Source organism: Cryphonectria parasitica, assembly GCF_011745365.1.
Source record: "Cryphonectria parasitica EP155 unplaced genomic scaffold M406scaffold_6, whole genome shotgun sequence".
Taxonomy (NCBI): domain Eukaryota; kingdom Fungi; phylum Ascomycota; class Sordariomycetes; order Diaporthales; family Cryphonectriaceae; genus Cryphonectria; species Cryphonectria parasitica.
Genome location: NW_024468914.1, coordinates 2,422,050 through 2,450,047, shown reverse-complemented (window position 1 = coordinate 2,450,047; position 27,998 = coordinate 2,422,050). Strand labels below are relative to the sequence as shown.

At 56.0% G+C, this 27,998-nt stretch overlaps 9 protein-coding genes across 9 annotated transcripts; 5 read left to right on the top strand and 4 right to left on the bottom strand.

The window, feature by feature from the left end:
- Positions 1-251: 251 nt before the first annotated feature.
- Positions 252-3,579, bottom strand: M406DRAFT_341118 (uncharacterized protein; the record flags this gene model as incomplete). The annotated part of the gene is made up of 3 exons (XM_040921626.1): positions 252-395; positions 426-2,572; positions 2,628-3,579. The coding sequence occupies 3 exons, from the start codon at positions 3,577-3,579 to the stop codon at positions 252-254; spliced, it is 3,243 nt and encodes a 1,080-aa protein (XP_040774619.1).
- A 1,695-nt stretch (positions 3,580-5,274) lies between these two features.
- Positions 5,275-6,030, top strand: M406DRAFT_262425 (uncharacterized protein; the record flags this gene model as incomplete). The annotated part of the gene is made up of 3 exons (XM_040917511.1): positions 5,275-5,299; positions 5,423-5,884; positions 5,918-6,030. 3 exons carry the CDS (start codon positions 5,275-5,277, stop codon positions 6,028-6,030), a joined length of 600 nt encoding a protein of 199 aa, XP_040774618.1.
- A 482-nt stretch (positions 6,031-6,512) lies between these two features.
- M406DRAFT_262963 (uncharacterized protein) lies at positions 6,513-8,331 on the bottom strand (the record flags this gene model as incomplete). The annotated part of the gene is made up of 2 exons (XM_040917549.1): positions 6,513-7,830; positions 8,030-8,331. The coding sequence occupies 2 exons, from the start codon at positions 8,329-8,331 to the stop codon at positions 6,513-6,515; spliced, it is 1,620 nt and encodes a 539-aa protein (XP_040774617.1).
- Positions 8,332-9,256: 925 nt separating this feature from the next.
- On the top strand, positions 9,257-11,705 carry M406DRAFT_279700 (uncharacterized protein). Its single transcript, XM_040918392.1, has 2 exons — positions 9,257-11,167; positions 11,233-11,705. Exons 1-2 carry the CDS (start codon positions 9,308-9,310, stop codon positions 11,668-11,670), a joined length of 2,298 nt encoding a protein of 765 aa, XP_040774616.1. The 5' UTR covers positions 9,257-9,307; the 3' UTR covers positions 11,671-11,705.
- A 251-nt stretch (positions 11,706-11,956) lies between these two features.
- Positions 11,957-13,071, bottom strand: M406DRAFT_261007 (mitochondrial carrier; the record flags this gene model as incomplete). The annotated part of the gene is made up of 2 exons (XM_040917410.1): positions 11,957-12,780; positions 12,957-13,071. 2 exons carry the CDS (start codon positions 13,069-13,071, stop codon positions 11,957-11,959), a joined length of 939 nt encoding a protein of 312 aa, XP_040774615.1.
- A 773-nt stretch (positions 13,072-13,844) lies between these two features.
- On the bottom strand, positions 13,845-16,329 carry M406DRAFT_341113 (Sec34-domain-containing protein; the record flags this gene model as incomplete). The annotated part of the gene is made up of 3 exons (XM_040921625.1): positions 13,845-14,435; positions 14,526-16,103; positions 16,201-16,329. 3 exons carry the CDS (start codon positions 16,327-16,329, stop codon positions 13,845-13,847), a joined length of 2,298 nt encoding a protein of 765 aa, XP_040774614.1.
- An 813-nt stretch (positions 16,330-17,142) lies between these two features.
- M406DRAFT_341112 (RCC1/BLIP-II) lies at positions 17,143-19,068 on the top strand (the record flags this gene model as incomplete). The annotated part of the gene is made up of 2 exons (XM_040921624.1): positions 17,143-17,364; positions 17,449-19,068. The coding sequence occupies 2 exons, from the start codon at positions 17,143-17,145 to the stop codon at positions 19,066-19,068; spliced, it is 1,842 nt and encodes a 613-aa protein (XP_040774613.1).
- A 2,933-nt stretch (positions 19,069-22,001) lies between these two features.
- M406DRAFT_14999 (uncharacterized protein) lies at positions 22,002-23,630 on the top strand (the record flags this gene model as incomplete). The annotated part of the gene is made up of 4 exons (XM_040915396.1): positions 22,002-22,262; positions 22,359-22,652; positions 23,040-23,283; positions 23,488-23,630. Coding segments are annotated over 4 exons (942 nt in total), but the record flags the coding sequence as incomplete, so codon positions are not given.
- A 2,121-nt stretch (positions 23,631-25,751) lies between these two features.
- M406DRAFT_94542 (uncharacterized protein) lies at positions 25,752-27,616 on the top strand (the record flags this gene model as incomplete). The annotated part of the gene is made up of 2 exons (XM_040926277.1): positions 25,752-26,707; positions 26,882-27,616. 2 exons carry the CDS (start codon positions 25,752-25,754, stop codon positions 27,525-27,527), a joined length of 1,602 nt encoding a protein of 533 aa, XP_040774611.1. The 3' UTR covers positions 27,528-27,616.
- Positions 27,617-27,998: the final 382 nt, after the last annotated feature.

Sequence of the window (27,998 nt, the reverse complement as noted above, 5' to 3'; positions counted from 1 at the left end):
GGTGAGCGCTGCATCAGTATGCCTGGTGCTCAGGGCCTTTGCGCAGGTCGATCCAAGATGCCTTCTTTTGTGCGGTGAAGTAATGCCACGTGATGTGACATGAAGCTATGCGCTGCCGTAGAAAAGAGGGCCAGTAATATGCACAGCTATGGCTTCCGTCGCCGCTTGGCCATTGAGAATTTAGAAGAGTTGTTGTTGCTGCCCAATATCTTTCTCTTGAGCGAGCGTCGGGCCTTGACTTCACGGCGATACTACTGCCCGCTACTGTCAGGACTCAACATACCCACAACGTCGTCCTTATCGCCCGGCCCAGGTGGGCTGCTCGGGACACCCTGACTTTGTGTGCTGTCCATGCGTTCCATTTCGGGGGCCTTGGGTAGGGGAATCTTGCTGATCTTCTTCCCCTTCTCGGGGGTTGAGTTCACGCCAGTTGGTTTCGGATCCGTGACCTGCACCTTGCCGGCCTCAAGCTTCTTCTTCTTCTTCGCCAGGGCGATCTGCTCCTTCGGAGGCCGCTTTTGTGGAGACACGATCTTGCCGGTAGCACCAAGACGGGGACGAGGCCGCCTCTGCTTAACAGGGAGGTCTTCATCCTCCACCAAGGGTTGGTCGGCATTGGCGTGCAGCTTGGCCAGGAAGAAATTCTTAACCAGTCCGATCTGACCCTGGATGTTGTCCTTCGTGACAGGCTCCGCGGGAGGCAGCGCATCGAAGAGATCTTGTACCTCTGCGTCGACGGTCTGTGTCTGCGCTTGGAACGTGTTGCGGACGCGAGACTGCAGGAGGTGAAGTGGCACAGAGAGCATGTCAAGGCCAAGCTCTTCCACAAGGCCGAGGGCCTTGAAACCAAAGAAGTCCTCGCCAAGGTCCTCAGCAAAGTCGCCTCCAACAAACTGGTCGCTGCCGTCCTTGAAAGCACCAGCGCCATCAGGACCAGCGTCGTTGAGCGCCGGCCGCAGCAGGTCAGCAAGATGCGACTTCATACGCTCGTGGATCACCCCAAGCTTGCTGCCGAGCCTGTCGACATCATCCTTGGCGTAGCCCTCGATGGCCTCCATGCTGTGTCCGCTCTCGCTCAAAGCATGAAGGATGACCTCCTCGGAGGTGAAACGAGGCTGGGATTTCGCACCACGCTCGGCCCATTTGCCACTAGCATTGACCTTATCTGCCTCCCTGTACACGTTGAATGTGTGGATGAGCTTGCCAAAGTAGTCACCAGCGATGTCGGCGACTACATCGAGAGCAGACGGTTGGAGCTCCTCAAATCCAGCATGGTAGAAGATCTGTGCGACAGAGCGCTTCAAGGCGGACCGGCACACCTCAGGTGCCATGACCGGTCCCTCCCCAGCAACGAAATGCGGCTCGATATCAGCTTCCAGAAATGGTTCGGGCTCGTACTTGGGAAACTGGTTCGCGTAGACTTGCGTTTGGATCTGCATCTGTTTGATGACGCCGATCTTGGAGCAGACCTTGCGCGTTTCCTGCATCTGGCGGAGGTTTGCGCGGAACTTCTTGGTCAAGATGCTGTCCGGGGCGACGAACTGTCCCGGTGGTACCAAACGCAAGACATCCTCATGCTGGTTGATTACCTGGCCTTCGTCGTCTTCGATCCATTGTAGCTTTGGAATGACATCTGGAAGCAGGTTGCAAGCCTCATAATAGTCAGGGATGACATGGTCATCCTCCACTTCCATACCTTCGGCCAATGTCTCGGAAACCTTGGTGGTCTCTTTGGCCGCCGCAGCTGAGGACTCTCCGCTCGATGCGGCGCTGCCCTCGACATCTGCCTGCTTGAGACGTCTCAGAACACGTCGCATGCTGGTTTTATTTCGCAGGATTGCAGGTTCATCAACGTTGAGCTTGTTGTCCTTGAAGAGATTGTGTCGTTCCCGGGCGATCAGTGCACGGTCCTTCTTGGTGACCTGCTTCCAGATCTTGTACTCTTCGTCCTCGAACTCTTGCTCCGCAGCCTCACCAAGGCTCAGGCCGATGCCATTCAGGGACGGTCCATCGATCTCCATGGCATCTGCGTTGCTGGTATTAGACTGCCCGTGCGGGCCAATAGGCGTAAAGGACCCAACGGGAGGTGTCCCGAAACCATTGCTGCCATCACCCATCTCCGAGCCCTCTCGTCCCGTCTTTGCGAGGATCCCATTGATCTGCAGAGTCGGCTTTGAGTCGTTACTGGGTGTGGCTTCCTTCTGATCAGCTGGAGCGGTTCTGGACTTGGTAGCTCCCTTGACAGCGTTGCTTCGGCCACGAGATGTGATAATGGGCTCGTCGTCGCTGTCATCACCACCGTCATCCTCGCCGCCGTTCTGTTTGCGCCGCTCCTCAGCCTCGACCTCAGCTCGCGGTCGGACGATGATGTCTGGTATGAGCGGAATAAGCTTGTCTGCCTCCCTCCGCATGCCGTTCGCCAGCCGAGGGAGGTGGTTGCTCAGATTCTGGTTGTATCGGAGACAGTTATCCCAGATTAGGTTCAGATCCGTCACGAAGTCGGCCTTGGACTTGTACTGCAGCTGCTTGAGCTTCTTGGTCATCGTTCCGAGGTCCATCGGCTGTTTGATGACTGTAAAACGGTCAATATGTAGCCCAGTGCTAATTGCGGTCAGTTTCAAACCTACCAGAGTAATAATCCGGGGCGTCCCTCTTGCTGACTTTTGTCAGGAACGGTGTCGAGTACTCGGTGTGTGCCTTGAGCTCGCTCAGGACCTTCTCGAGGGCCTCGTACAACTCCTCCTGGCCCACATTTTCCTCGCTCGCCCATTTCGAACGATTCTTCCTAACCTCATTCATCAGGCTGCGCAGCTCCTGATCGGTGGCCTGAACCTGATTGCGCTTCAGATCTATTCTGGCGATCAGGTGCTTGAGTGTGAGGCTGGACGCGCCGAGGTTCGCGCTGCTCAGGGTTCCGTGGTTCGGTCCGGGGCCGTCATTCGCGCTCCCACCGTTCTTGTCCATCTCTGCCTGTATCTGTTTCTCCGATTCTTCCAGCTGCTGCTGCTCCAGCATGGCCATGCGGTCGTTCTCAAGGGTGTAGAACATGGTGTGGAAGCTGCGCTTGGCAGCCTCCTCGGTAGCGTTCCGGGCCTCCTCTAGTTCCTTGCGCGCATCCTCGGACGACTTCTCCTTGCCCTGCGATGCGGCATCTTCTTTCGACTTGTCGCCGGTTTTCCCCGGGGAAGGGACGGAGTGGACTGGGGAACTGCCGGATTTGGAAGGGGAGAGGTACGTCTTGGCGGCGGCAGCATTGTCATTCTGGAGCTGGGTCGCGGCGGCAGCGCTGTGCTCACCCTCCTCGTCCTCAGACTCCTCCTCGTCATCATCATCGTAGTCGTCGATGATGACCCGCTTCGCCTTTTTGAGTGGCGGTTGTTGTATAGGGGTATGGTCGGTGGCAGGGGGTATGTAGACCTCGGCGGCGGTCGGAGGTCGCTTCAACGATTCGATGGCGGACTCATTGTAGTCGCCATCGTCAGCAAATAGCGACGCGATCTTGGCATCTGTCTTTCGGAACAGCTGTGCGAAGTGGGCGCGTCGGTGGTCGTCATCGTGATTTTCGGGTGCCTCAGGCATCAACGTGGGCGCATCGGGATGCGACCGCGACTGGCCATCGACACCGGCGTAATTCATCTTGATGCCATTCCCCTGGCTGCCGACAGGTGTTGGCCAGCCGTTCTGGGATGAAATAAAGGACATATTGTCCCTTTATTGATAGCCAGGGCTGGTGAGAAACCGCGACACTCCATGCGCCAGGTCAGGCGAGATTTCGACCGGCTTCCGGTGGGAAACGGAGCTCTAGACGGACATGGGACGAAAGAGCGACATTGACATGGATGGCCAAACGGGTTTGTAGGGCGATGCGGGTTGATGTGGTTGAAAAAATGATGAAGGTCGTGAGGGTAGATGCTGAGCGTTGATGAATTGACGTTCAAGTTTGGGTGGAGTCGGTCGTCAGGTCGTCCGCGGTACCTCTAGCGCAATGCATTCAAAGGGTTTGTACTGTACTGGGGGCAGGTTGCAAGTGGGCCGGTCGCGGTCGCAGTAACAGTAGCAATTCCCAGTAACAGTAGCAGTAAATTCCCAGTAGCGTCATAAAGTCAAGTCGGTAACTGGCCAAACCGAAAACAAAACCCAGGCACTACCCCTCATATCTGTTATGTGCAGCTAAAAATGAGATAATTCCATGCCGTGCAGTACACTCTGAGACCTTGCCCTTTTTGCCCTTTGCACGGCTGCCGTAAGTGGCCTTCTCAATGTCATTGTCGCAGCTATCGGCTTCTTACCATTCAGCGCCAGCCACCTCGTCTTACATAAGCACCTCCCACGTGACTCTTCAACAGGTCAAATATTCCAATATTTATTTAAGTTGTATAAATGAGCTTTGATCAAATATGCAATTTATATTGATAGAATGCAAAAGATGAATAATGCAGGCTTGGAAAGGATGGTTGACCCTCTGGAACTGGCAGGGTTGTATTCAGATGTCCCGCGTCTCAGACTGCTGCTGTACCACGATCGCTTACGCGAGGTGATCGAGCTGGATGGACCCTCTCTGTAAAAAGTCTACGGACAAGAACAAGCCTGTCTGGACCTCCACATGTGCCAACTGGCTGTTTCCTAGGGTGCATGAGAGGTCTAAGTCGGCTCTTGTAGTGTATGACATGATCGTCTGATGTGGTCGCATGAGTCTGGCCACGATCTTTTCAAAATGAAGACAAGAACAGGAATTTTAATAGAAATTGAATCATCAAAAATAAAAATAAAAAAGAGAGAGAAGAAAAATAGGATGTACTGAGTTATGGTATCGCATTGTGATGCCGACCCTGCAGCAAGCCGCCCAGGCGTTCGGTTCAGGCGCGTGGGGTTGCCCCCGTTAGGCGGGACGATACCCGCATACAGATTCCATGCTGGGTCCTGCCACGCCACACCCCTCCATGGCCCCTGTGGAGCTTTCCCTGCAGGCTTGCGTGCAGGGCTGGTGCAAGCTCCCCAACTGCTCCCCCCAGGCCCCAGGCAAGCCACCTATCCTTGAAACAAGACGTCGACCTGGCAGCTCTTCTTCCACCCACCATCACCTCAACTAAACAACATTCATCCTTCTTCATCATCCACTACAAGGGATTCCCTTTCCCACTTGATTCTCCCCTCCGTCCTCTCCCCTCTCCTGCCAAACCAACCAGCATGTCTACATCAACAGACAACACACTGTACTTGATCTGATTTTTCTTTGAAAAGAAAAAAAATATATACGCAAATCAGTCTGCCAATATGAGGATACGACTTCCATTCGCAGGTAAGGAAGCTATGTACAAGGCTCACCCCCCGCCTCCATTCCCCTTCCCTCCCCTCCTAGCTCCCGCCGGCCATAGCTCCACCCCAGATCCAACCAAAACCCTTTCGGCTAACAAAAATAAAGGCGTTTTCTTCCTCCTACTCCTCCTCGCGGGCTACGCCGGCCTGACCACGCTCCAGCTAGGCCTCTACATCAACGACAAGGCCCTCCACCTCCTCACCTTCTTCCTGCTCACCGTGGTCTTCTACTGGATCGTCGACACCAACCGCCGGCGCACCTTACACTTCACCCTCGTCATATGTACCTTGTGCCTGGGCGTCGGCTCCGAGTTCCTGCAGGGGTTCCTGCCCAACGGCCGCGATTTCGATTTTTATGACATCGTCGCCAATGTTGTCGGCAGTCTGGCCGCCCTGGGGCTGTGCAGCTGGTACCACAAGCGCATGCTCGAGCGGAAGCGCATGAGGAAGACATATACGGCGGTGCCGGGCGGCGAGGTGGGTGAGGATGGCGAGATGGACATCGAGCTGGGCGAGGGCGTCGTCGGTGCGCAGGAGAGCGGCATTACTGAAGGCGTAGACGGGGGTGGTGCTACTGGTGGTGCAAGTGCCGCGAGGGAAGCCATGACCTTGGAAGAAGAGGTGGACAATTGGGACGAGAATGCGCCGGACGACTGGGACGCTCCGGCGGAGGTGACCAACGCTGAAGATACCAAGAAACATCGTGCCGACTGATTCCTCATGCGTCGGTCTTCTGGCCATAGGACAGGACGACACAGGCTTATTATGGCCGCTCCGAACTTGTGAGGCTGGACATATGTTTCTTTTTTGCTATGGCGTTGGAGGTATGTACGATGACCGTAATGAATCTGACGTCTCTTTCTTTAATTGTGAGCAACATTAATTTATGGTGGAGAGCGAGTGAGGCCTGGCGACTCGCCAGTGAGAGCGCGCCCTATTTCTTGGAAGATTTGCGTCTGTATGCAGATGGCAGCAAGCAAGCAAGCAGCATGGGCAAGAGTACTCATGGTTGTGAGACCAAACTTCAAAAAAGATACAGCGACTTCATACCCTATTACCTTCATAGAAGACAACCACGATAACACAAGATAAACAGCGTCACAGCAGAGCATTGCAGGTGAAGTCTACTGGGGGATGTTGATTGTCCCCCTCTAGGGCAAATTGCAGCTATGTGAGATGACTTACACATCCTCTTCTCACCACTCAAAGCTCTCGCTGTGCCAGAACACCACCCTTCCCTTCTTCACCCACACGCCAACATGATTTCTCAGGTCTCGGCCCATGTTTGCTGGTCCGCAGAAGAGCACAGCCACCCTCTCCTCATGCCCGTGCCTAAACACATCGTCCACAATCTTCCTGAGATCAGGACGAACGCCGTGCTGCTGCTGCTCACCCTGCATCGTACTCAACTCGACACCGTCCTCATCTCCTCCATCCCCTTCCTGCGCACCAGGCGTGCTCTTGGACCCAGTCACGAAGAGCTGCACCCCATCCTCTGCCGAGAAGACCCTCCCTTCCCTCGAGGCGGCGTTAGCCCAAGCAGCCTCGCGCGGGCTCCGCATGGCCCACACCAGCTGCACCTTGGCGCCCGGGTTTTCCACAACGAGGGAGCGGTACAGCGGCACCGTGAACGTGGCGCCGACACCGCCCGAGACCAGCAGCACGCGGTCGTACTCGCCGCTGGAGAGTTTCCTGTAGTTGGCAGCCACGCCGTAGGGGCCCTCGATGGCGAGCGAGGTCTGGTGCTGCTTGGCGCGGGTCTTCTGGTCCGCCAGCTGGCGGAGGGTCGAGGTGGTCGGGCCGTCGAGGTGGCGGGCGACGAGGGTGAGCTCGCTGTTGTCCTCGTCCACAGCGGCGACGGTAAAGGGGTTCATCAGAAACTCATGGACGAGGTACTCCTTGGACAGGGGGTCCTGGGAGGAGGGCCGCGACTCGCCGGGGATCTGGAGGTAGATGTGCGAGCCTGGGTTCTTGCGAAACCGGTCGATCTTGTGGTGGGGGATGCTCGTGGTGACCTTGACGAGGCTCGTGCCGGCGACCTGCTCGATGGTGGCGGTGGTGGTGATGGTGTCGAGCTTGCGGGAGATGATGTCGACCAGGAAGACGACCAGGGCCTCGACGACAAAGACCCTGGCCACGCGGACGTGGAACCAGATCAGAGGCGGGATGATGAGGGCCACGGCCAGGTGGGTGATGAAGAAGATCCTGTACGAGTACTGGCGGATGGCCTTGAGCGCGGTGGCCCCGAGAAAGGTCATGGCCCAGATCCCGAGAAGGCCCGTCTGCACGGCCCGAGAGGACATCAGCTTCTCTAGGAAGATGCCCGTCTGGATGAAGTAGTTCGTGTACAGGCATGCGTGTAGAAAGAGCAGCACGTAGACGATCCGGCCGAGGGCACGGTGGAAGCGGTTGATCTCCTCGTGCGAGGAGTTCAAGACGTAGGCGATGGGGTTGAGGCTCTTCAGGGCGAGAAGGTACTGCAGGGGAAGTTGGGAGATCCCGATGATGCCGACTCTCTTTGTGAGATGAAAATAGTCTGCATGGAGCATGTCAGCGTTGACTCTATTTTACTTCTTCTCATCCTTCATCTTCCTCCCCCAAAGGATAAGGGTTGCGACATTAGAACTCACCATCGCCTGTCTCGAGGACCGACAAGATCCCCATCCACGCGCCCCAGCCCAGCCCAAAGACCCACTCGTCTCGTCGACCCCACGATTGACCCAGAAAGACAACATCGCCTCCAAGCCACCACAGGAACAGTCGATACCGTGCCTCCCAAGCACCAAGCGGACTCTGCCGCCGAATCTTCCGCCTGGGCGATTCAGGCACGGCTGAGTAGACGGCCTTCCGCGCGTCGAATGTCTTGATGGTCCATAATGCCAACCTGTAGATAAGAACCAGAAATACAGGGCCAAATGCTGATATCTGCGCGTATCCGGCGTATCTGTCGAGGGTCTGTCTCCTCAGCTCCTTTGCATTGCTGTCGACATGGACAAACTCCCACGGCCAGGCCATTTTTTCCCGTCTTTTTCCGTCTTCCTTGCTGGCTTCAAAAAAAGACCGTGAGACGAACTTGGGAAGGGCGAGTCCCCTGGGTCTTATCAACAAATGAAAGAGAGAAAATCAGAAGGATCACTGAGAAAGGACACAATGTCCATAAAGTAAGTAATTCAAGGACAGATGCGGCGTTAGCGCTCATGGCGTGGGCCAACCCCAGACTCTTGATAAAGTTCACTGAGAGGATCCTCCCGACACTACTGAGGCCCTGCCTATTTATAATAATTTATAATACAAGGCACCTCATGCAGATAATGCTTTAGCGGCCACGGGCAGTGTACTTGCAGGGAGATAATGACCGTACACATAAACCTCATCTCTTGAATATTGCATTCACTGTTAAGAAAAGAAGAAAATGATTTTTGAAGATAATTGATTATAAAAGATAAGATAAAAAATCAAGGGCACTGAAGATGAATTGACTACTGTATACAGTAAGGTCTGAGACTCCATTCCACAGGGTGTGGCCATTTGCTTGGTCTCAATGAACATGTGGCCTACTAATGTTGCTGCTTTCTTCTGTCTACCTGCAGAACATGTTTGTATAAGCCTTGACATTATTTACGAGTCTCCTCTTCCTTTCCCTAACTCACTTGATCCTATTTTTAATCTCTTCTTTTTGTTTATTTATTACATTTATTTCATTGGAGAGTAGGCAGATGGAGGTGACTGCCTTCCACGTCCCCTGTTCCTTGTAACTCAGGCTGATGACAGAGAGACAGCTAAACAGACAGCCTAGCCAAGCACCATCTTTTTGTCACCTGGACGATACTTTTCAACAGCGACCAGCTCCGTCAAGAAAACCTACTCACTACACCTACCCATAGCAGCAATCATGGCAACCATGCCGCCCCAATTCTTTCGCTCGCCGTCCTCCTCAGACGACGTGCGCCTCGACGATTACCTCGACGACAAGCTCCAGTATGCAGCCGACATGGAGAATCTCGACGACCTCCTCGCCAGCGTCGAGGAGCAGCGCGCCCAGCTACAATCTCAGCTCGACGACGCCGCACGCTCCCTCACCACCGCCCGCCAGTCCGCAGACGAGCGCCAGGCCTCCCTGCAGCAGCAGATCGACGACTTCCAGGCCCTGCAGCGCGACATCGACGTGCGGCTCCAGATCGTCGCCGCCTCCGACGCGCCCGACGAGGCCATCCAAAGGCTGGAGGGCCCCATGCACAAGCTGGCCAAGGTCGATCTGGCCCACAGGTACCTGGTGCTGCTGCAGGATGTAGAGAGCCTCAGAGAGGAGGCGAGAAGCCACCTGCCCAGGAACCCAAAGGCCGCACTCGAGCCATACACGAAGCTGAAGAGGCTGGCGGCGTACCTGCAGGAGCTGCAGGGCCCTGCGGATGGCGCTGCCGTGCATCTCGTCACACATGTTGCCGCCATCGCCGAGAGCCTGTGGGAGGAGATGAAGAGGACGATGTGGACAGAGATGGACGGCATACTGGCCAAGAGGGGGTGGCCGAAGAAGGTGGATCCTCGTTCCGATATTGACGAGGAATGGAGGGAGTGCTTTGAGAAGTCGATAGACCTGCAGGCGCCTGAGGTTCTCTACTCGAGCGGTGTTGTGACCCTGCTGCCGATGGAGGTGATGGCACAGAATTGGATCAAAGAGTTCCGGTACCACTTCATGAGCGACAATGCGACGAGCGAACCTCGAAACATCGGGAGTCAGTGTTTTCCGTGGATCCTTGCCCAGCTGGGAGAGTGGGACGATTTCCTGCGGGAGGATTTTGGTTACTTGTTGGCGAGCAAGTTTACAGATACCGAGGTGGCAGACAAGATGGTCTACATGGATCCGACGTGTGCTCTCATCACCTCTCTGCTACCAGTCGTCAGCGAAAAGGTCAGATCAACCATGAAGGTGGCGCTCAAGGATCCTGCTTTCCTGAGCAGCCTGATAGGCCAGCTCATGGACTTCGACGACAATCTGCGGAGACAATTCAGCTATGACGGCGGGGATGTCGAAAGAGGCTGGGGCGGCCTCACCTCTGAAGTGCTGGACGAGCACTTTGACCGGTGGCTCAAGGCGGAGAGGACCTTCGCCCTGGAGCGATACCAGGTTATTATGGCCAGCCCAGACGCTCGACAGATCGACTACGACTACAGCGGCCCAGGCAAGACCAAACCCACTTTCGGCGCAGTTCGTGTGATAGACCTCCTGCGTTCGGTCACCAGCCAGTATAATCGGATCAGGAGGTTCTCGCACCAGCTCAGATTCCTGGTTGATATCCAGCTCGCCATCCTGGACCAGTACCACCAGCGTCTCCGGGATGGGCTCGATGCATACAATGCTTCCACTTCCCTGGCCTTCAAGGCCATCTCGGGGGCGAGCAAGGAGGATCTTGCGGCTCTCCAGGGAACAGGCGCCTTGGAGACGCTGTGTAAGGTCTTTGGAAGCTCAGATCATGTGGTCAGTGCCCTCAAGGATTGGAGCAACGAGGAGTTCTTTGTAGAGATGTGGGATCGGCTGCAGGCCAGAGCGAGGGGATCTGATGACCAGAACAACCTGGCCGGCGGCATGAGCCACGATGAGGTCAGGGGCCGGACATCGCAGAGCGTCGGCTCCACGGGAGATGGCGGGATCCTGTTTGATGAGACCATCAAGGCCTATGCCGCGCGCCGACAGCAGGCGCAGGACTGGCTTATCGCAGCGGTGCAGGACTCACAGTCCAAGGCATTTCGACCGTATATCCAGCGCACACAATGGTTGACCATCAGTGAGGACTCGTCGCCTATCGATCCATACACACTTGCCATCACGGCAGAGCTGGACGAACCGCTCAGTGTAAGTTGTTTGCCCCTCTCTGAAACATGTACATCTCAGAAAAAATCTATTAACACACCCCTCAGATCCTCAAGCGCAACTTCGACTTCCTCTCCCACGCCCTCAGCACGGCCATCTTCAGGCGCGTCGTGCGCAGGGCCCTCGAGTCGCTACAGGACAACCTTTACGAACACGTCCTCGTAGCAAATAGGTTCACGACTCTAGGCGCCGCGCAATTCCTGCGCGACATGCATGCCATCTTTGCCATTGCGGACCGGTATGTGCACGACGGGTCGTCCGCGGCCATGGCCTTCCTGGCGGACGCTCTACGGCTCCTGAACCTGCCGGTGGAGGTGGTGGCCGAAGGACAAGAGGTCCAGGGCATGTCGCTGAAGCAGGTGAGCGATCGCGTGTTTGTGGATAACAGCGAGGCGAGGAGGGTGCTTGAGGAGCTGGGTCTCGAGATGCTGGAGCCTCAACATGCCAGGAGGATATTGCAGAACCGTGTGGAGAATAGTGACTAGGTGAGGAGGACGAGCGTGGGCTGCCGTTAAACAAGAAATAAAATCTTTGAAGAGGAAATCTAGCCCTCATCACATCCACCCCCCACAAAAAAAGAAGTAATCTATTGCCATGGATATCACCCATTTTGCCCTGTTGAAACCGCAGAAGAACCAGGGGAAGATATTTTGGATGCCCGTTGAAACTCCGCCACCTCTTTCTCGAATAACCTCTCAGAAAAAGAAGAATAAAAGAATCTCATCCACTCTATCCATCTAGCCCAGGCCACACCAAACTCCATCCCGTGGTCTAGTTAATCGCCCTCCTCGTCATCTCCACAACCGCAAAAGTGCCCGCGCTCACAGGCATGGCCCTCAGCAAAGTAGGCCCCAGCCCGCGCCAGAACCCGCCCATGCCCTCCTTCGCCCACGTCTGCGCAAAACAGTCCCGCATAGACCGATACCGCATCTCGGCGCCGAACCCATCGGTCTGCATCTTGCTCTTGACGACGTCGAGCGGATAGCTGGCCAGCCACAGGGCCTCACCCGCGAGACCGCCGTAAAAGGCAATCTTGTAGGCAGGGATGTCGTCGCGCGAGACGCGGTTGCGGCGGGCGTCGGCGTTCATCAGCCACTCGAAGGCGAGGAACCACACGCCGTAGGCCTGGGCCTCACGGAGGATGGTGACGGCCTCGCCGCGGTAGACGCCGCGCCACAGGCCGCCTCCGGGGGCGGCAACGAGCTTGCGGACGCAGTCGAGGGGGCCCGAGTAGAGGCGGGCGGCGCCGTGGGGCTGGGTCTGCAGGCGGATGCGGACGTGTTCGATGGGGCCTGAGATGACGCTGTTGGCGACGCCTGCGAAGGCGCCGGCGGCGTAGTACTGCGGGTAGGAGAGCGGGGCGGCGGGCGGGCTGCCGTGGGTGGTGGTGTTGCGGTCCTCGAACCAGCGGCGGGCGGCGTGGAAGCCGCCGAACTGGACGGAGACGCAGGCGCCGATGCCTAGGAGAGGGGTGAGGGTGCCTTTGTAGAAGGCGAGGGGCCCTTCGTTGCGCCAGATGGAGGTTGCGGCGCTGAGGGCCGTGGTCGGGGTTGTGGCGGTCTGGAGGCGGACCTTGACTATGTCGAAGGGTTGGCCTAGAGGAGGTTTGTTCAGCTTCGATGTTGGTTGACCCTGAGTGAGAATTATAGAGGAATGATGATGATGAGTCGAGTCGAGTCTCATCTCATCTCATCCCATCCCATGACGGCGTCGTTGCCCCTTCATTCATCCATCCAGCCTCTGCAAATTGACTGGAGAACAAAGCACTCACCAAGCAAGACCTGCGCAACACCACCAGCAGCCCCCGAGAACAAATCCTTGGCTGTCTGCGCCGCGCCTCCTCCCTCATGAGGGTGAGCATCAATATCAGCCGCCGAGTCCGCCATGACCATAAGTACTCCTGCTGCTGCTGCTGCTGCTGCTGCTGCTGCTGCTGCTGCTGCGTGCCCACGCCCCCTTCCTTCCTTTCAATTCTCCGACGAGGGAACGAGCTGGGAACACCCTTCCTCTGTTCTTCAAGTCTGTCGTTCCCTTACAGAGGTACGAGGAGGTGAGAAAAGTTGAGACTGAGGGGAGATTGGGTGATGAATCAGAAAAGGAAGGAGAAAGGAAAACAAGACTGGCTTGGTAAAAACGATTGTGAATGAATAATGAAGGTTTGGCAACAGAAAAAGAGGCCGAAGCCGGTCCCGATAAGATAGGGCCCACAGTAGCACAGAGAGAGTACTATAGTAGACCCTTGTCGTGTTCTCTGGGAGAGATTGCGTGCTGGCCACTCACAGGCACGGTAACTTATTAACTATTGCGCTACTGCATGTACGTACTATAGCATACAGTAGAACATACTAGGTAGGTACAACCGTTGCTAGAGAATATGTAATTCCTCGGCGACTTTTAAGGAGGCCTGGATGTGCTTATAATCTGTATGAATAATACTTTACAGTACTACCACAAATATCATCTTCTTTATTCCTGTCGTTCATTTCCAAAAAGAAAGGCATGGTTACCAGAACCAAACGTGAGGGAAGTAGTGTGAGAGTTGTATATATATGCAAGTACATCTTGATGACGGGCTACGGCGTTCGTCTCATCTGCATACATGTATCGTCTTTTCTCTATGAGATGACTTCTGCTCTCTCTCTCTCTCTCTCTCTCTTCTCTATCGCTTTTGAGCCTGCACCTGCTGGTGCATCTGTATGGCTTCCTTCAGCTTGCCAATCACCTCGGGCTGGTTGCTGAACGCATTCTGTAGCATCTCTTCCAGCTCCCTCTCCACCTTGACCAGGTTCTTGCCCGCCGTCTTCCTCCCGCCGCCTTCGCCACCCAGCAGCTCTGCCCACCGCAGCGTAAAGCCCCCAATAGCCTGCCGCAGCAGGTCGTCCAGCTGCTCGCTCGCGTCCTGATGGTCCGAGGGCCCCCCACCACCTAGCTGCGGCGTCTGCGCGGACGCGTTGGCGCCGCTGCGGGACCACAGCGAGGCTGCGCCGGGGATGAAGCTGCTGACGTACCCCACGAGGTTCTGCGGCGTTAGGTTGTTCCAGATCTGGCCAAAGTACTGCATGTCGGACTCCTGATTGCGCACGTCGCCGATCTCGAGCGACACCAGCTCGTTCTTGAGGATGAGGAGGTTCTTGAGCATAAAAAGGTCCGGATCGGTCCCCGATTTGGTCGTCTTGATCCGGGCCTCTGCCCGCTGTAGCACCTGGATCGTCTCTTTGACGATCTTGTACACCACTGGGCTGTTGCGTTGCTGTGTGTGGGATGAGAATGGTCAGTACTGGCGCTCTAAGGACTCTCGACAGAGCAGGTCTTCCTTGAAAGAAGAGAGGGAGCAACCTACACATCGCTCTTTGGGCATGGACTGGTCAAACATGACCAACAGCTCCAGAGCTCGTTTGACAGGTGGATACGCATTGGACGACGCGACACCGTCAACGACGGGCCCAATTTTCAGTGCATCTGGCAGGACGGTGACTTTCGAGATGGATTTGGCAATCTCGGCCTCGAACGCGCTGTCTGTAAAGACCCACAGGTGCTCCGCCAGCAGCCTCGCCGCCAGCTCCTGGCAGTGTCTCGTGAAGGCGGACTCGTCGTCGTCGTAATCCGAGATGAGGTACTCATTCGTGATCCACCCCAGGATGTTGCAGATCGTCTGCAGCTTCGCCGTCTGCAGCGCACCCTGTAGGCTGTTGGCGATCGGGACGACGTTGGTAGCGTTAACCATGACCCTCTGGTGTGATTTGAGCGTCACGAAGGCCGAGTTAGGGTCTGTGCTGTAGTGTGGCTCGACAGCAAAGATCTTGGCGAAGAGCATGGCCTCGTTGAAGGACCTCTCAAAGCACTGCTTGACATAGTTCCGGGAGGCCGTTTCCACGGATGCGTCTTTGGCCTCCTTCTTGAAGATATCCAGGTCATGCTGGATGATAGGCCTGAGGTCGCGGTCCCGGGCAGCGATGTACGCCTGGAAGATGTTATTCGCTGTGTTGGAGTAGATATCGGAGTTGGTCCCGGACAGGGCATTGCCGGACTGGTCATAGGCCTGGTGTACCACTTTCTGCACATTCGGGATGAGCGAGTACGAATCAAGCATCATCTCCTCGAACCGGCCGTATGCCAATGCATGGCGGGCCGACTCCGACTTTGTGCCCGCGATCTGCCTTGATATGTCCGCCGACACCCTGTCGAGACGGCTCTGCAGCCCCACCTCGAGCAAGTGCAGGGCCTTGGTCAGTAGGGCCTGGTAGCGCGCCAGATAGGACTCAGAGTCTCGATATGAAGGGTTCTTCCCCATGAAGGCGATACAGGCATCCAGGTTCTGCAGCGTCTCGCCGAACGACTCATCCTCTACCTGTCTGCCTGCGCCGGGAGCGTTGAGGCGCCGCGTGACGTTGTCAATGTATGCGTAGTAGTGCAGGTCAGTACCGACCTCGTCCGCCAGCGTCTCCAGCCGTCTCTGTTCAGACAGCAGACCCTCGCACTGCGACTGGAACGTGCTGGTCTGCTCCTCGACGCCGCGGAACGACTCGGAGAGGGAGGCGAGCAGCTTCAGCGCACTGTTAGTGTCGCCGATCAGCGTCTCCAGGTGCCGCTCCGTCATGGCCAGCTGCTCGCCATACAAGGTGTATTCCTGCTGCCCTGCGTCCAGCAACAACTCATCCTCCAAGGTGTCGTACAGCACATCGTCCCCGTCGAGAAGGGCTTCTGTTCCAGGCAGTGCTAGTGCATCCAAGCTGCTGTCCCGCCTCTGCGCCCGGCTTTTCTTCTTGTTAAATTTCTTCTTGGCGGTCTCATGTGCAAGCTGTTCAGCGCGTACGATGTCGTGGAAGTCGGAAACCGAGCGTGCTCGCCTCGAGAGGCCTGGTTCGGGGGGTGAATCATCGTCATCCTCCTCTATCAGCTCCTCTAGGTCCTCGACGGCCTCGTTTGCCCCATTGGAGCCCTGTTCATTGTCAGTTTAGGACTGCTGCCTTCTGAGAGAGAAAGAGACCTCGGAATTGGAGTGGTGTGCCACGAACAATTGGCTGCTGGAGCAGGGACTCACGCCGCCGGTGCCCGTAGGTCTGTGACGGCGCCTTCCTGTGCTGGGGCTGGGGCGGCTGCTGCTGGAGCTCTGGTATGTAGTTATACCAAGAGTCCTCGTACATCTTGGGAGGATTCGTATCCCTCCCTTGATCTGGTAATCTGGGTGTGGTGGGTGTGTAGATGAAGGAGGGGTGGTGGTGGTGGGTTGTGTATGGGTTGTGGTGAACCTCCAAGAGCTGTCAGCCCTGTATGGCGGGCTTTTTGGTGCCAGATTGCACTGCAGCCGAGATACGGCAGTGGGCACAGGCCTGGACTGACTGGGGTTGGGCTGGCAGGCCTAAAGCTATAGTGGATCTTCCCGCTGTGGGGTTCTACTGCAGTACAGTACCCATGCAAACTCCTACATACAGTGACTTAGAGGACGCCTTCCATTCTTGATGAATCGTCTCTGGCTGGGCTGAGAATGCAGTAAAACAAACAAGTAGAGCATGCAACAGAATTATACTTGGGTGCGGCAATCCCCCACCTCCATATCATTTTGAGGTTGAACCGAACTAGTAAATATGTAAACTATAAATACGTTATACAAAGACGGAATATCAAGGAGCTGTCATGTACCACAGCTGTACGTACCAGCTTCAAGACGAGGACAAGGATCGAAGCTAAGCTCCAAAACTTTACCAATTCTTCCACTCAGAGCCTTTGCTTTAGTAAAGGCCATCGCGCCGCCCACGAATGACCTCACCACTTACCTCAACAGACCCTTCTGAGCCTTCTCCAAACGGTTGCTGGACCACCCGATTTGCCCAATTCACAGCATCCTTCATGGAGCGGCAATGTCTCCTTGATTGAGTGTTCACCTATATTGGTTCCATCTGCTCTGAAGAAATTGAGTTACCAGCTTTGGGAGAGTCTTCGTCTCTTCAACAACAGACATGTCGACTCTCGTGCCAAGACTTGCTCTGCGACAGCCGACGTGCCTCTCAGCCAGGCGCACCCTCACAAGAGGCAGCCCCCTGCGCTCCGACTCTTCGTCGTTGTCATTGTCGGCGTCGAGAATCTGTCGCCGTCGCTATGCAAGCTCTTACCCAGGCCATCCGCCCCCACCACAGCGCCGCGGCGGCTCTAAGGTCGTTCCCATCCTCGGCGGCCTCGCAGTGGGTGGTGCCATAGTCGCAGGCGCTCTCTACCTCTACCCCACGCTCCTGGGCTCCAGCAATACCGAACCCGCCATCCCACAGGCTGAGATCGAGTTTGAGAAGAAGCGCAAGGCGCCCAAGGACAAGGAGGACAACCGCGCCCTCCTCTCGTCTCAGCACGTCCAGGTCAAGAACAGCTGGGAGAACCCGGGGGTCTACGCTTGGGGCTCCAACGCTGGCCGGGCAGTCGCGCCCGAGTCCAAGGAGGCCGTGGTCAAGACGCCGCGGCGCATCACATGGTTCGACGGGATGCTGCTGCGGGATCTGAAGTTGGACCAGGCGTTTGGCGTTGCCGTCACGGAGCAGGGCGATCTGGTACAGTGGGGCACAGGATACTGGGCTGAGGACCCCAGGCCGAGCTATACACTGAAGGGTATGGATATTGTGAAGCTGGCCATCTCGAGGGACCGCATCCTGGCGCTCTCTAAGGGCGGGTCGGTCTACTCGCTGCCGGTGGCGAGGTCGGACCAGCTGGGCGGCAGCACCAAGCCTAACGAGGAGGGGTCATCATCATCGTCATCCTGGTTGTCGTTCTGGTCGAGCCCTGGCGCACCCATCAACTATCGCCAGATCAAACCCGCCGACCTGGGCTGGGGAGAGAAGATTGTGGATATACAGAGCGGGCAGGACCATACGCTCCTTTTGACATCATCCGGCCGCGTGTTCTCTGCGGCGTCGAGCACTGAGAACTTCCCGTCCAAGGGCCAGCTGGGCGTCGCAGGTCTGACATGGCTTACGAGACCTAAGGGGCCTGTCGACCAGGCTCACGAGATCAGCACGCTCAAGGGCTTCAGGGCCAAGAAGATCGCCACAGGCGACTACCACTCGCTGGTGCTGGACGACGAGGGGCGGGTCTTTGTGTTCGGCGACAACTCGGTGGGCCAGCTCGGCTTCCCGGCCGACTCGGACGAGGCCACAATCGACGTGCCCTCATTGCTCCCCTTCAACAAACTCTACCGGGGTACAGAGCTGGCGCCCAGGGTGACCTCGATCGCGGCCGGCGGGTCCAACTCCTTCTTCACCGTGGACGCGGCGCGGCTGCTCTCGCAGTCGAGCGATACAACAGGAGCACCAGCACCAGCACCAGCACCAGCACCATCAACTGAGATCACCACGGCACCGGCACGCGCGCTTGGCAAGGTGGTGGCCGACACGTGGGCGGCGGGCGAGGGGATCTATGGGGGTCTCGGCACTGGCCGGTGGACGCACGTCTCGAGCGGACCGACCAAGATCAAGGCACTGTCAGGCCTGTTTGAGTGGGACGAGAAGGCCAACTCGGTGGTGCCGATCCGACTGGCGCGGGTGTCGGTCGGGGCGACGCACACGGCGGCGGTGATGGACAACATGACGTACGTGGACGCATCGGGGCGGACGGGCGCCAACGACACGAATTGGGGCGCGGATATCGTGTGGTGGGGTGGCAACGAGTTCTACCAGCTTGGAAACGGCAAGAGGACCAACTCGAATGCGCCCATCTACATTAGCCCGCTGGACGGGGGCGCAGGGGACGCCAGGGCGGGCAGGAAGGGCGAGGAGCACCGGTTCCAGATCACGCCGCGGCAGACGGTGCGGCTTGGGGAGGGAGGCAAGGGAAGAAAGGTGAGTGTCGAGCAGAGGGTGGAGTGTGGGCGTTATGTGACGGCTGTCTATTCAGGGACCTGAAGGAAAAGGGAGAACCATCAGTTGTTAGGACCAGGCATGAGCTCCTACTGCTGCTGCTACTACTACTGTTACAACAACATCACGATGTTTGTTTGAGTAGGGCAAGGTTACAAGCCAGGGCGGCCCTTCATGAGTGTGGTTCATCGGTACAGATGACCATTTGGTTGTGCTTGCGATGGTCGACTACCAGTGGACACTGCATAATGTGAGGCGAGATCAAACGGGGACGACAAGATTCACCTCTCAATGATTCATGTGTATATTAGTACTGTACTGGCAGGCAGTCTGGGTGTATATTCTCCCCTCATACATATACGTCAAAGACAGATGACATGGATGTTGACCAATCTGTGCAACGCTATCTGACCCGAGAGGATGGATCTACTTCTCAAGCGTGTCGCGCAATACTCCGTCTCGTTTCAGCCGCCAGGGGGGTCCGATGCTATGACGCAGTTCATGCAAGGAAGTGTCTAAATCTACGATTCGTAGAGGTTGGGGTTAGATGGTGGAATGATCTGATGGTGTGTACTATAGTAGGTGTGCCGTTCCGACCTGTTGGGTCTATGGTTCAGTTTAGTGGTGGACGATGGTCAAATGATGATGCAGGCTGTTCTTAGTTGGACTGTTTCTCTTGCTGCACTTGTTCTCTTTCCTCTTGGTCTCCCCTTGTTCATCGTCTCCTCTTCGACTTGCGTCTTCTTCTCCATCTCCTCCTTCGTCTTCTCCTTTTTCTTGATTTATTCCCTACCTCTTCTCCAGAATTCATCTTGCAACGGAAACAGGCCCTGATATGAGATCGGAGAATAATCGTCAATAGTGTATGTGACCACAGTTGTAATCCGTCATGCCCTGTCATCTGCGGGCGGAGCTCCACGGCATGGGTTGGAGGAAGAGTAGACGGGGGGGGGGGGGAGGGAGCCGAGGTGCGAGATCCTCCTTCCCAACCCCCTGTAACTTAGCTTCCACACCCCCTAAACTTAGAAACAGAGGGTTCCAGAACACTACCATACGGTACTCTAGTAGTACTGCCTGCTGCGTGGCAGTTCATTTGTCCTGCATGTCAAAAATGTCAGATCCCAGACCTTGTTGATTTTGTCCCACATGGCCAAGATGCGATGCACACACATGCATGCACCTTGGCCGGGCCCATGTCATCGGGTTCAATAGAGGAAGGAAGAAGAAGAAGAAGAAAAAAATAAAATCATGTCCCCCCTCCTTCATGGACCCAGATCCACAACCAGACAAACAGCTGATGACGGATCAAACCTGTGACCTCACGGAAGCAAGCTGAATTTTCCTCTTCATTCCTTTTCTCTTCCCTCTTTTGCGACTGTATGTGTAAGAGTGTACGGCAGAGAGAACAAAAAAGAGAGAACGGAGAAGGAAGATATTGTTGACTTTTTCTTCGAGACAACGCATGCGTCTCAGAGAGGAAAGGGTTCATCATCAATGACGACACGAAGGATACAACGACGACGACGACAACGACAATGATCAACCGCGATAAACGACGCCGAGTCACACGTCCTCATCACCTGTCGACCTCTCAATTTTCTTCTTTCCCACCCATCCAATCATCCCTTGGGACAGACAACCTCCCCGCTTGAGTGGTCACTCACTCGTCCACCATCTCCTCCTCCTCCTCCTCGCATCTTTTTAAGGTTACATTCCAGCCTTAATCACCGCGCTTGTCGCTGTGTTTTTTCCTTGCTGGGGGATCAAATCCAGCCAAACAGAGGACAGCAACCCTCTTTCTCGCTCTACGCCGTCGCACGAACGAACTGCTGCTACTTCGGCTGGCTGCGTTGCATTGCTTGTGCATGCGCAGCTAACTTTTATTAGGCCTGCCAACCAGCCTTGTCGTCTTTTGCCCCTTGTACTGTCTCGTCTTTTGAGCTGCAGATGCTTATTTTCTGCGGATGACACCATCTTGCAGCTCACGCGACATCCATTTTATCACGAGAGGGCGAAAAGGGTGTCTTTCTGTCGGCGAGGGGGGCCTGGCTGCCTTTTTCGAGGACATATCTGATTTAGTTCTTTATTAATCCAACAAAGAGCTATACGCCACCGAGACCCAACCCTCAGGACGACAGACAGTCAGACAGTGGAGCGCCGTTGTGTTTGTCGTCCTCATTTTTGGGGGCTTTTTGGGCGTTGGTTGGGCCCCGCGGTTGACCCACAGAGCAGATCGCCCACGCAGGTTCCGCCGCGCGAAAGTCGAGAGAGTGCGATCTGCATACAGGCTCTACCTCATACATCTTTGCGAAAGAAGGGCTTGGCTCCCTCCAAGAGAGGAGCGGCTGCAGCGTCCTCCTCCTCTTACGCCCGAGACTGCCACTGGTCGACACGCAGCCTCCCTCATTACGCCCAGTCTCCTCGACCACCACCGTTCCACCTCCTGCCCTCCTCCTCCTCCTCCTCCTCCTCCTCCTCCTCCTCCTCCTCCTCCTCCTTCAGCAGCAGCAGGGACGCCCACACCTCACGATCTCACGATGGACCGTCTACGGTCAGGCTTTCACAGGAAGTCTCGAAAAGAATCGCCCTCTCGTCCGACCATCATCACAGACACGACGGCTATCACCACGCCAGCAGCAAGCGGTCGTAGCTCTGGCAAGACAACCCCCGAGCCAGGCACTCCGCAGCCCCTCCAGATTCCCTCCGTGCCCAACAAGAAGACCTCCCCGTTCCGCACCCTGCGCGACCTCAGCCGCTCCCACAAGCGCGCCCGCTCCCCCGCCGCCGCCTCGGACGGTGCCAGCTCGCCCGTCTCTGCCCTCAGCGTCCGCAACAGTCCCATCGACCGCTTCATGGCCTCGCCCCACCCCCTGAGCGCCGTATCGCGGACCAACGATCATGACCACGGTGATGGCGGCGACGGCGACGACGACTCACAGCAGCAGCAGCAGCAGCAGCAGCAGCAGGACGGGCGGCCAAAGATGCCCTCGTTCCTGTCCCTGTCTCCCCACGAGATCGATATAAGGTTCCAAGAGATTGTCTGGCTGGAGCGTCACCGCATGGTTCAGAGCATGGCCAACCCGTCTCCGGACTTTCGCTGGGCGCGCGTCACGGGCGACCATCTGCGCAAGCTGGACAGATACATGAACATACAGCCGTGGCAGAACAATCGTGTCAGGCTGCGCGTGCCCGCCGGGAAGCAGGACTACATCAATGCCTCGCCCATCTCTCTGAGCTACGTCGCAGCGAGGAACCTTACACCACGCCATGGCGGCGCCACTGGGGGCGAAGCCAACACACCGGAGGAACCCAGCGCTGTTGTGGGTAGCGCCGAGGCGTCGGACCGGTACATCGCCATGCAGGGGCCCAAGCACAAGACGACAGATCACGTCTGGCGCATGGCGGTCGAGCAGCTCGAGAGCCCTGGCGTCATCGTCATGCTGACCGAGACGCACGAGGGCAACCTCGAGAAGTGCTACCCTTACTTTCCGCGCCGGCCCGACGATCCTCCGCTCGAGGTCGGCCGGAAGGACGAGTTTGGCGATGGGTTCCGGGCCAGCGTGCGGTGTGAGGCCATCGAGGAGACGGAGGCCGGTGACGCCATCGAGCTGCGGAAGCTGGTGATTCGAGTGTATAAGCGATCGAGCAAGAAAGAAGCAGCAGCAGCAGCAGCAGCCGCCGTCAATGGCTCTGCTCCAGTCGAGGCGGCAACGCCACCAGTCGCAGAGCCCAACCCCGTCGATGAGAATGGCGACATCAAGATGCTCTCGCCGTCCAAGACCTCGCTCGACGATGAGGGAGCCTCCGCCCAAAACGAGGACGAGGACGAGGACGATATCGATTACGACGATGACGGCGAGGACGATGCAGACAGCGTGACCGTCGAGCTGGGCCAGTCTGTGGGAGACACGCCCCAGGACGGCGTCGAGACACCCCAGCCGCAGCCCAACAAGGACGTCACTCCCCCCGCTGCTGCTGCTGCTGCCGCCACCGCCATCGTCACCGACGACTACGAGGAGCGCACCGTCTGGCACTTTTTGTACAAGAAGTGGCCCGACTTTGGCGTTCCAGCCCTTGGGGATCTCGACAGCTTCTTCACGCTGATGCGCCTGTCGCGCGAACGGAACGCCGGCCCATCAAACCCGCGCATTGTGCACTGCAGCGCCGGTGTGGGCCGGAGCGGCACGTTCATTGCGCTGGAGCACATCATGCGGGAGATGGACGCCGGTGTGCTGGATGACTGGGACGCCAGGGACAAGAGTCCCGCCGCCGAATTCGGCCACAGTGCCACTGAGGGAGGCGAGGACGATGCAGACAGCATGGAGGGCCAGAATGGCCACCTGGAGGACCCAGCATCCACCACCGCTACTACTGCTGCTACTACTGGAGAAGAGGATGTCGACACAGCACAGAGGATGGATGTCGAGGACTCGTCACTAGACGATGAAGAGCTGCAGGCCCGAGAAATTGCCCGACACGCCAGCGACGATCTCATCTTCCGCACCGTCAACCAGCTCCGCGAGCAGCGCCGCAACATGGTTCAGGCCGAGGCTCAGTTCCACTTTATCTATCAAGTTGTCCGCAAGCTGTGGGAGGAGCGCCATGGATCTCCTGCTGCTCCCCATCACAGTAACAACGCCGCCGCCGCCGCCGGCAGCGCCACGACTGCTACTACCGCCACCACTAGGTCTGCCGTGAGCAGTCACCCGCCGCGGCTGCCAGACCTTGACGGCGAGCCTGCGGCGAAGAGGTTCGAGTTCGACCCTTTTGTGGAGCCGTAGGGATCGCCCTTGGGAAGGGGTCCGTCCCGCGGGGTGGACAACGACGACGACAACGAAGATGACGATGACGATGGCAAGGAGAGAACGGAGGGTATCTTGACAAGGACGATGGTGCGGTGGAGGAGAGATGGAGTTGGGGGATTCTTAATACCCATACCGACTGGTTCTCACGGAGGTGGTGGGCTGCAGAGGTTAAGCAAGAGTTTGAGACAAGTGAGGTTTCAGAGTGTTTAGAAGGAAAGAGAGAGAGGCAATCATTCTGTATGCATTGGGCGAGGAGAAAAGGAAAGAGAGGGGGTCTGGAGAGGCATGATGTCGGGCACCCTTTGTTCTGCCTTGTTGAGCATGTTGTTGTGGTCTGCACATAGCATCATCATACCCAGGAGTTTGCCATGTTACTTCTTGTTTCTTGTTTGGAGGCGAGTCTGCATGCATAAAGGAATCAGGTTATTAGGGGGGTAGGAACTGGTAAGGGTACTAGGATAGGGCGAGGCAGGGTGGCATACTCATTGTTGTTATTTACTTAGTTCAGCATACCCTCAAGATACGAAACAAGGGATCGATCGATGGTCATTTTTGCATGTTGTTGTTGTGGAGAATGATTGACTTGGAATTCTTAACTTCCTATGCTTCGTCTTTTACCATGTTGTTTTCGGGTACCAACAAATAGCCATACCAAACATGGACAATTAGGTTTGAGGACTGAACAGAACAAGGTTTGATGCTACTACTGTAGGATATGATGATTGGCATTTGATACATGTGAACAGAGCATTCCAAAAGGGGAAAATGATGGTATATCTTGACTAAGTATCCATCAGTGTGTTCCCGGAACCCCAAAATTCTCCAACCTCTGATTTACTTCATTCTCAGTCAGGTCATTTTGTCCGCTGTCTGAAATTTTTGGTAGCAAAGATTCCAGTCATATGCCTTGTCCATCACCACGGACACCCCAACTATGATCATCAGAGCTTGTTCCCAAATCGAGTGAGTAGGCTTAAGATGGTCTCCTTCAGTAATTCAGAGTCAAAAATGATATTACAAGATCAGTTCTGCAACAGATTATTGTTCATTATTGTTACTTCAGACAAGACTAGCCATTCCATAGGACAGCTGTCAAGACAGCATTTCCACCTCAATGCCAACAAGCTCATATACTACAAGTTCCAACATCCTCGGAAATACTCATCATTCATCAGGGCACCGCAAGTTCAAGCGCTAGCAGAGGGGAAAATTCGTCGTTTGATTTCGCATAACCCCTGTTAAAGCCGTTCGCGTCTTCGCGAATAACACATGTCTTCCGTCCGGGGTAAAATCTGAATAAGCAGCGTGCTGGAGTTTATCCGAGAACCGAATGAGGATGCCAAGTCTAACGTATATCGCAGGCGGCACGAATTATACGATGCCTACTGAGTAAGTACTTGAAGATTTTTGGCGTGTCTGGCGGAAACTCATCACCCAATGCCAGATCCTTGCGTACCTTGGTTGGTATGACTATCTGCAGCTGGCGGAGAGATGTAAAGATGGAATTCAATGCTTTCGTAATCAGGCTGGCTTGACTATTCTATGTTGTCTGTCAAATTCGCATATTCGTTGTCCGTAGGCCGATGGCAATTCTAAAGCATGGTTCGCCATAGAGGCTTGACCCTGTAAAACCCGTTCTAGGATCTCTCGTCCTGTGCCTTGCAGATCAAAGGGGAGCAGTGATGGTGGAGACGATGCATGTGCTTGGGTAAGAGAGTTACATCGATACATACCAGTTTGAACGTCACTGCTTCCTATCCGGGAACTTGCTTGTATAAATATAATCCCAAAAGTCGTACCACACAACCCGTCATGACCTTTCTCATGCCACTATAGCCAACCATTCACAGGTTATCAGTTCATCTCAACAGAGGACTCGTAGAAACTGAACTTCTTATTCCAAAGTAAAATAAAAACTTGACGATGGCCTCTCAAACGACAACCCCTCCCACCAGCAGCCTCCTCCTCAAAGGCGGAACCCTTCTCCTCCACGACGAGCACAACCACGTCGTGCCAACCAAATCCGACCTCCTCATCCAGAACAACCTCATCACCAAGATCAGTCCCTCAATCTCCGCCCCTCTTCAAGACCCAGCCACCAGAGTCCTCGACTGCACCGCCAAGATCATCTCCCCAGGCTTCATCTCCACCCACGCCCACCTCTGGCAGACCCAGCTCAAGGGCCTGCACCCCAACCACACCTTGTTCCAGTACCTCCCCTGCGGCTGCCTCGCCGGCTCCCTGTACACCACCGCAGACCTCTTCTGGGGCCAGCTGAGCGGCGCCATGGAGTCGCTCGACGCCGGCACCACCACCGTCGTCGACCACGCGCACCTCAACCTGGGCCCAGACTACCCGCGCACCGCCGTCCAGGCCCTCGCCACCTCGGGCCTGCGCGCCGTCTACTGCTACGCCCCGTCGCGCCGCGCCGTCTCCTTCAACCCGCTGCAGACGCGCGAGGACGTCACTGACCCGGCCGTGCTGGCGGACTGGAGCGCTCTGGCTGCTGCTGCTGCTGCTGCTGCTGCCGCGCGCACTCAAAAGGAAGAAGCCAATGGTGACAGAAGCAGTAGTAGTAGCGACAGAGTCAGCGTGGGATTCGCCATAGACAGCCTGTTTCTGCCCACCGACAAGCTGAAGGGTATCTACGCTGCTCTGCGCGCGGGTCCTCACCCTGCCAAGATCATCACCAGCCATGCCGTCGGTGGGCCTGCGTTCGGCAAGGGCAGGCCGTACGCGGTGAGGATCCTGGGCGAGGCGGGACTGCTGAGGCCGGATGTGCTGCTGTCGCATGGGACAGGGCTGCGGGAGGAGGACGTGGGGGTGCTGCGGGAGGGAGGGGCTTTTGTGAGCTCGACGCCTAATACAGAGATGCAGATGTAAGTAAAATCTCAGGTTCACCCCCCCTTCTCCTTTCTCGCTTGAGGAAAGCACTTTTCTCCTGCCCAACGCCCCTTTCCTCCTGAACCTTTGTGCTTGAGAGCAAACCCCTTGCAAGAAGTCGAGTTTACACAATAAAAAAGAACTACTAATGATAACACTGCATCTATCAGGGGAATGGAACCTGTGAGTATGTGGCGGTCGATGCTGGAAGGCAGAGTGGGCAGTCTGGGCGTAGACTGCCACTCCTGGGGCACAAGCTACATGCCGACCCAGATGAACCTAATCCTACAGCAGAGACGAGTGTCGAGAGCACAAGAGCTGGGCCGGCTGGAGGAAGGACTGTGGCCGAGACGCGTCGAGGGGACAGCCGAGGAGGCGTTCAACCTAGGCACGATCGCGGGCGCCAGGGCCGTTGGGATGGAGAAGGAGGTGGGCACGCTGAAGGAGGGATACAAGGCCGACATTGTGGTGTTTGACGGCTCGAGCCCCGGCATGCTGGCTGCTGCGGCGCAGGATCCTGTCGCGGCGGTGGTGCTGCATTCTAGTATCAGAGATGTCGAGGTGGTGATTGTGGATGGGATTGTGAGGAAGGAGGGGGGCAGGCTGTGTGATGTTCGCGTTGAGAAGCCTCTGGAAGGGTTGCAGGAGGAGACTGTTCGTGCTGGCAGGACGATCTCGTGGCGGGAGGTTGCGGAAGAGACGCTGAAGAGCAGGGACGCTATCAGGGAGAAGACTCAGAAAATTGACTTTGGCCCGGCGGAGGAGACTGTTATGGACTCGTTCCATCTGAACCGGGCTACAATGGTTGAGAACTAGCTTTGGAAGTTTATGGGCAGCTATCTGAGGTACATGAACGGATTGTTAGATATTAGTTGTAATCATCTCTGCTCACTGTTCTGTTGCTGCCCTGACATTGTCTTCTTTCGAATAGTCTGTCTGCCTGCAGTCACTCGTATAGTTCCTTGAAGTGAGTATCAGCAAGTAAGCAAGCACCAAAATTTATGCGAGTGAGCCTTTGGAGAGCTTTCTAGGAACAACTTGTTTCCACAGGAGTATTTTTGGTTTTCACACATACATAGTAGAGACTTAGCTTGATGATATAAGAAGCACAGCAGTGAGAAATATTGCAAGTGTGAGTCATCCCTCTGTAGAACTCAACGCAAAAGCCAGCAGATGAATGTTCCAAGCTCCAGTATATTATGAGTTGAGTGGGGAGGTTCATATGAAGTATCCTGCTTTCTCTTGTTCGTGTCGAATAGCTGCTGGCATATTGATATATAGTGCTAT